Source organism: Bubalus bubalis, chromosome 3 (assembly GCF_019923935.1).
Source record: "Bubalus bubalis isolate 160015118507 breed Murrah chromosome 3, NDDB_SH_1, whole genome shotgun sequence".
Lineage (NCBI taxonomy): Eukaryota > Metazoa > Chordata > Mammalia > Artiodactyla > Bovidae > Bubalus > Bubalus bubalis.
This window is the reverse complement of record NC_059159.1, coordinates 37,915,881-37,923,506: the sequence shown is the minus strand read 5'-3', so window position 1 is coordinate 37,923,506 and position 7,626 is coordinate 37,915,881. Positions and strand designations below refer to the sequence as shown.

Below are 7,626 nucleotides of genomic sequence, written 5' to 3'. Positions count from 1 at the left end.
GCCCAGTGTTACCCTTCACTGGGTGGGGTGGGGGGGTGGGGGAGAGCGGGCACTCTAGGCTAGCCCAGGAAGCAGGAATAATAGTACATACCTCAATGTGTTGTCTTGAGGATAAGCTGAGAAATTGTGTGTGGAAGCTGCACAAGCTCATGGAAGACAGGAGAGAATATTAAAAGGTTATTTCCACGGTTGACTTCAAGAAGGGATCTTGGTCAGGCTTTCTTCTTTTAAGGGATCGCTACCCTAAGGAAGGGCTTTCCCTGTGGCTCAGCAGGACAGACCCTGCCTGCCAATGCAGGAGAGGCAATAGACTTGGATTCGATCCCTGGGTCGGGAAGATCCCCTGGAGTAGGAAATGGCAACCCACTCCAGTATTCTTGCCTGGAAAATTCCATGGACAGATGACAGGCTACAGTCCATGCAGTCGCAAAAAGTCAAACACAACTGAGTGACTGAACACAGTGCAGGCTAAGGAAAATGATGTAACGACAGAAGTATGTTACTTGCCAGACAAAAATTACATGGTGGGATTGTGAGCACTTCTGTCAGTCATGCCTTTAGAAAGATCCTGTGGTCAGAGTGGGCCTGAGTCCTGGGAGACATGATGGTCGAGATTGCAGTCTCCCTAAGTACAATGTGTTTGGGTGGGAGTTTGTTTTTCAGACCACAGGCAATTGCATCAAATGACTAGTCTCTCTGGATGGAATTCAAGCCTGGGAATATCTGTGATTGTGTTTGGGGCAGGCTCCAAGTCAGCCTGGGCAGCAAAGTCGGGGGATGCCCTGCCAGCTCCTGCTTAGTTGGCATCCAGAGGGGAGGAACCTTGTCATTAAACGGATGGGCAAGAAACAGCAGCTCCACGACTTCTGTCTGCAATTGTGGTCTCGAGTACTCTTCCCTTCCCTTCCTTTGGAGGTCAGTTTCCACACGTTCTCAGCTCTGTTCCTGATCAAGGCACCCCCTCCCCCTCTCCCCCTACTTTTCCCCATCCAACCAGCAATCCCAGCTCCCCTCTTTGTCCCCCACTAATCACTGCTCCACTTCCCCAGAGGGACATCTCCAGGTCAGTGTTCTGGGGACTTCTACCTCTCTCTGGTGATTTTCTAGGTCTCAGTCATGGAATGGGCCACCTTAGCTGCTGCCAAATCTCATGTGACCCAGGACAAATGGCCATGAACATTAAATCTTTCATTATCACTTTTTGTGGAGGGGGGAGGGGAGCAGGGAGAAAAATTTTAGACCCTGAGCATCTTTCTACTATCAGAAAAAGCTTGCTGTGTATATGTCATGCTGATATACAGCCACTCACTTTAGAGAATAATTAGTGTTTTTTCATTTTTAAAAATGGACCCCACTCTATGACTTCACTTTTTCTTTTTTGGCCAAGCTGCATGGCTTACTGGATCTTTGTTCCCCAACCAAGGATGGAATCTGCACCCCTTGCAGTAGAAGCATGGAGTCTTAACCACTAGACCACCAGGCAAGTCCCTGCATATTGTTAAACCTTGTATAAATGGGGTTAAAGTATATAATAGAGACTTCCCTGGGAGTCCAGTGGGTAAGACATTGAGCTCCCAATCCAGGGGACCCAGGCTCAATCTCTGGTCAGGGAACTAGATCCCACATGCTGCAAAGACCCAGTGCAGTCAAATGAATAAAAAGAAAAATGTATATAATAATGCAAACAAACAAATTAAGAACTCCTTTGATTCTCTGGCCTTTTTCAGTATACCTCTTTTTTTTTCTCTCACAGTTGAACTTCTCTAAAGAGAAGTCTCATCTTGCTTGTTTCCAGGAGTCAGCTCTCATTCTCGTTTCCCTACTTCAGCCTCCACTGAACCCCACCCCATCTACAAGGACCGTGTGTTGTCCAGTCCTCAGCCACCAGGCAATTTGCACTGTGGGGATTCTGAACAACTTTATTTTAAAAATTATATAACTTGGCAGACCTCGCTTTTCCTTGCCTGGGTTCAGATTGCAAGTCCTCACTATAGCGGACCCTGCGGTCCAGAACGATGGCAGTTGTCTGAGTGGTTTAATGTGGTGCTTGAGGCTACAGCCCAAGTATCTTCAGCTCACAAAGAAGTTAGGAGAAGAGTTCCCTGGCGGCCTGGACATCTGCAGCGAGGGGACTCCCCAGGTCACTGGTTTCTTTGCAGTGTTTGTAGCAGGAAAGCTGATTGACTCCAAGAAGGGAGGCGATGGCTACGTGGACACAGAGGGCAAGTTTCTGAAGCTGGTGGCCATCATTAAAGCCTCTTGGCTTGATGTGCCCTAAAGACAGAGACCAGTGACCTTGGCCCAGCCCCTCTTAGCAGACGCTTCATGACAGGAAGGACTGAAATGTCTCTTGGACGCCTGGTCCTTCCCTGATGTTCACATGGCCGCGGTTGGAGCGGGATGGGCACACTGGTCTTTGCCTGTGTGTGTGTGGGAGTGTGTGTGTATCCCCAGAAGCCTAATGTTGCTCACTGGTCCTGCTCCCCTCCCCATCCCTCATCTCCCTGCATCTCCCTGCCCCCATGTCTTCCTTCTACCCTCTGGTGTTTGGGGTGGTCCTGCTCCAGGCTTCCTTTTCAAGGGGAAGCCGAGAGCAGGATCAGGATGAGTGAGTCTCAGATTTCAGCAGCAATAGCAACAGTTCACAACTCAATAAATGGTGATGAGGTTAACAACAACAACAAATTATATAACTTAATTCAGATAGCTTCCTTTGTGGCTCAGCTGGTAAAGAATCCGCCTGCAACGTGAGATACCTGGGTTTGATCTCTGGGTTGAGAAGATCCCCTGCAGAAGGGAAAGGCTAACCACTCCAGTATTCTGGCCCGGAGAATTCCATGGTCTGTATAGTCCATGGGGTCGCGAAGAGTCAGACACGACTGAGCGGCTCTCACTTTCTTCATTTTAATTCAGAGGGATAGAACTCTGTCTGGCGTCTTTAACAACAAAATGCACCGTGCCCTAAAATGTACACATTTTGGGCTTCCCTGGTGGTCCAGTGGTTAAGAATCCCCCTGACAATGCAGGGGATATGAGTTTGATCTCTGGTCTGAGAGGATCCACCTGCCTTGGAGCAACCAAGCCTGAGAGTCACAACAACTGAGCCCACAAGCCCTAGAGCCCGTGCTCCGCAGCAAGAGAAACCACCACAATGAGAAGCCCGAGTACAGCAACGAGGGAGTAGTTCCCGCTCGCTGCAACTTGAGAAAGCCCGAGGGCAGCAATGAAAACCCATTGGAGCCAAAAGTAAATAAATAAACCCTAAAAAAAAAAAAAAAAAAGTACACGTTTTACTAAAGGGAAGGCCCTCCCCCAGCAAATATTCTTGTCTTTTCTATTGATAGACGTATCTGAAAGACAGTCTGTGCTTTTGTGTTTATCAGTCAAGGCCGCAATTACTATTTCAGGGCATGAAACTTTGGACCCAGCATCAATTTGGGGATAAGGGAGCAAAGTTCACAATTTCATTCAGATGTCATTTGAGAAGGGAGCAAAGTTCACATTTTCATTCAGATGTCATTTATAAACATAGTGATAAAAAGATCCTTAAGAACCCCATCTTTTTTCATCCCTGTGCTCCTCTCTCTAACTATAACCCCCCATCCCCCACCAAAGATGACCTTTGGAAACTAAATTTTCAGTAAGTGGGACATTAGCTGTTCTTATTTTGTCTGAAATATTTTTTCCCCCTTTATCTTATACCTGGAACCTCCTGAATGTTTTTCTAGTGTCAAATATATGCACAGGCCCCTTTAAAAATGTTATAAGCATTTATTTTACAATATTTAAAATAGGTTTTTAATATATTTTGTTTTATAAAGGAAAAAATGATAAACATATCTGTATTCATACCCAGTTCAAATGATAAAACATTTCAGGTATGGTTAGAGCTCTCCTACCTAATCACAGGCCTCCTCCCCATCAGCTTAAAACCAGACAGAATACGGTGTTTAGTTATGCCTCTATTCTTTATACTTTTGCTATTTGTTTGTATCCTTAAGCAAAATACAGTCTTATATTGCATATTTAACATTTTATAAGCATTATCATCCAATAAGTGTTCTGTAACTTAATTCTTTCACCAAATATTATAAAGCTTTCCCCCAATACTTGTAAGCGTCATTTATATTCATGTGCATATCTCTAATTCCTTCATTTTTCCTGCTATATAAAAACCTAGCATGAAAATACCCCAATTTATTTATTCATTCTCTCGCTGTTGGATTTTTCAAATTTTTTCCTTCTTGCAAACACTACTACGTGAACTTTCTTTTGTGTGTCTCCTGTACACATATGCAGGGTTTTTTCCCCTAGGATGATGGTCTTAGAACTTGGCTCATGTTCTCCCCAAGATAATATTGAAATTATTATGTATCTCTTTCCAAATTTTAAGTTGTCATCTAAATTTTTAAATCATAAGTTTATATTTATTTAAAAATTGATATTGGAGTATAGTTAATTAGCAATGTTGCATTCATTTCAGGTGTACAGCAAAGTGATTCCATTATATATATGCATGTATCTATCCTTTTTCAAGTTTTTTTTCCCATGTAAGCTATTATATCATAAGTTTAAATATTAGTGTGAGCCATGTGAATCTGCTATATTTGTTGGTTGAAGGTGATTGAATATTAATTTCCTTTAGTTCAGACTGATAGCTGCAAAGAATGTAGTGTCTTATAAATATCATTTAAAACTAAAATTGTTACTCCACTTTTCAACATGTATCCAATGGAATCTAAATATCACAGTAATTTGATACTTGCTATTATCCACTTTAAAAATACTCAAACTCCTCCTTGCAGGCCAAAATTTTATGTAGCTATTTTTCTCATTTATCTTATATTTCCATTCCATTTAGTTAATAAAATTTCTCTTAACATATATTTGAAGCCTTCTAATGCTAAGGCGATGGCACCCCACTCCAGTACTCTTGCCTGGAAAATCCCATGGATGGAGGAGCCTGGTGGGCTGCAGTCCATGGGGTCGCTAAGAGTCGGACACGCCTGAGCGACTTCACTTTCACTTTTCACCTTATGCATTGAAGAAGGAAATGGCAACCCACTCCAGTGTTCTTGCCCGGAGAATCCCAGGGACAGGGCAGCCTGGTGGGCTGCCATCTATGGGGTCGCACAGAGTTAGACACGACTGAAGCGACTTAGCAGCAGCAGCGGCAGCAGCAGCAGCAGCAGCAATGCTCTCCCAATGATATTTTTCTACAATAAAAATATGTATATAGATTGAAATACTCATGCTTTAAAATTTCTTATGAAAGTAAGGCTCTAAGAGTTAAAATTTTCTTCTGCTTTGAGTTACAGCAACAATTATTAGTATACACTTAAGCAAAGCAACATAATTATAACAGAGATTTGTTTAATAAATAATTATTAAATTTAAAAAGTGAAATTTGATTGTAAAGGCAGCTCCATAAGGTTGATGGGGCTTAATTTGTTATCAGTTTGCCATGGATGAATGTTACATATTACTTGGCAGAGGCAAGATTCAGCATCAATTCTGTCCTTATTTTCTGTTATGGATGTGGCTTCTGAGTGACTTTGCTCCTGTAGATAGACAGGAATAAAGGATTTTTTTTTTTTTTGAGAACTAAAATTATACGACATTTTTATTATAGGATGCAAAAACAAAAATGAGCAAACAAACAAACAACAAAAAACTTGAAATAGGCTTGTCAAATGATGTAAATTTATCCTTTCCATGGAAGCAGAAGGTAGATCAGTGCAGGTTATCCTCAGGCCTCATACATCCTGCCTCACTGCTGCTTGCACTCTGCTGGGTTTTGATCCTTCTTTGGGTCATAGTCTGGATCATTTTCCTCATCTCCTTCTTCTTCCCCTTCCTCATCCGCTTCTTCACCTTCTTCATCATAATCATCGTCATCATCTTCAATAGCTTCTCCAGTAAAGTATAACACTGATCTTGGGATTATACACTCATGTAAAAAGTGACCAATTTCAAAGTCTGCAGCGAGGATAGCTTCAGAATCATCATCCAGATCTCCACTCTCAGGAACTTCAGGAGGGGCAAAAAAATTAAAGAAAGAGTTATTAGAAACTGTTTTGGTCACAGTACGAACTGTCCCACGTCCCTTGTGTTTCTGCTTCTTCTTAATCGTTTTCAAAGTGACATTCTTCCCTTTTTTCCAATCTATCTGGTACCCTGTACAACCCATAATTTCTGGTCCATCAAAAGAAAAGGGATCAGAATCATCCGGTTTTGACCTCATCCTATATGTCTTTGTCAAGACTTCATTTGTGAAATATTCATTGGGTTCAAAGTGAAATTCTAAGACAAAACTCATAGGCTGACCAGCATCTGAGAACTTCACTTTAATATCTTTCAAGTGCTTCAGAATAGGCTCATCATGTTCCTGAACCATATCACTGAGCAAGTCAACATTCTTGAAAACGGTCAACCAAAACTCAGGAATTCCCTTGGGATCTTCTTTTTCTTCATCCTTTTTCTCATCTTCAATCTTGGCCTTTTCTTTTAGCTCCTCCGAAATTTCATCTTCCTCATCTGGTTTCCATTCACACTCTTCTTCTGTAGGTTCATAAATGGCATTAATGATCTCAAATCGCTTATCAAACAGAGGCTGATAAAGAACAGCATACTTTCTTTCAAGATCATGAACTTCCTCATAGAATTTGGCTTCTATCTGTGCACATTTAACTTGAAGGTTTTTGAGAGCATTCACTCGTCTTTTAACTACCCTAGGCAAGCTTTCAATGTATCCTGTTGGTGTTTCTACCACACCATCAAGTCTTTCTCGAAGGGCTGCAAGAATCTGAGGATTTTGCATTATCTGAACAGTCAGCTGACGCGCTTTGATTTTTGTTTCTTCACCAGTTTCTTCTACTTCTTCAACATCATCCAAATCTTGATCAAGTTCAGACTGTTCTTTGTTGTCGATGTCTGCCATGTTGTACAAATGCCAAATATCGGTGGCGAGCGCGGGGAGCCGAGAGGCCGGAGCTGCGCAGGCGGTGACTCAGGGCGGCGGCGGGAGGAGCAGGAGGCGGGGCCGCGAGCAGATGGCGCTAAAAAAGCGGAATAAAGGATTTTTAAGGGCAGAGTTTCTTAATTCTGTGAACTTTCCCAAGTTTCACCAAAGTCACCAAAAATTGCACAAAGATCCAGCACAGGAAACTGTTTTGAATGTCGTGTCAGTTGGCAGCCTGATTTGATTCTCACTCAATTTTGTTGATGGTAAAAGAACTGGAAATCACCCGGCTCAGAAACTCATTTGTTGCTCAAGCCTGTAGTGCCATTTGCTTGTTCACCTCTCAAGAATTACACCAAAAAGTCTGTATTAGAATTTTCAAATGATAACTAAATATCTTTCATGGAGAAGCATCTTTTAAGACTCATATACTCAGAAAGACTTGGGAAAATGAAAATATTGTTGATTTCAGTACATCTGACAAATTATTTTTTCCAATTTCTTATGTTTCTATTTTATTTATTTTATATTTATGTTGCTTTACTATATAAATTATAAAATGTTTATAATATATAAACATGTTTATATATATAAAATATATAAACATTATGTTGCTTTACTATATAAACCTGTTTATATATATAAATATATATAAAAATATATAA

The 7,626-nt window shown here is 41.5% G+C and overlaps 1 protein-coding gene and 1 pseudogene across 1 annotated transcript; one reads left to right on the top strand and one right to left on the bottom strand.

Annotated features, from left to right (window-relative positions):
• Window positions 1-2,015: 2,015 nt before the first annotated feature.
• LOC102400109 lies at window positions 2,016-2,464 on the top strand (annotated as a pseudogene).
• A 3,141-nt stretch (window positions 2,465-5,605) lies between these two features.
• LOC102391085 (nucleosome assembly protein 1-like 1) lies at window positions 5,606-6,994 on the bottom strand. Its single transcript, XM_045164880.1, has one exon. The coding sequence runs from the start codon at window positions 6,938-6,940 to the stop codon at window positions 5,771-5,773; it is 1,170 nt and encodes a 389-aa protein (XP_045020815.1). The 5' UTR covers window positions 6,941-6,994; the 3' UTR covers window positions 5,606-5,770.
• Window positions 6,995-7,626: the final 632 nt, after the last annotated feature.

Excerpts from the sequence above, each read along its gene's own strand:
- LOC102391085 (XM_045164880.1), bottom strand. The coding sequence starts at position 6,940 with ATGGCAGACATCGACAACAAAGAACAGTCTGAACTTGATCAAGATTTG.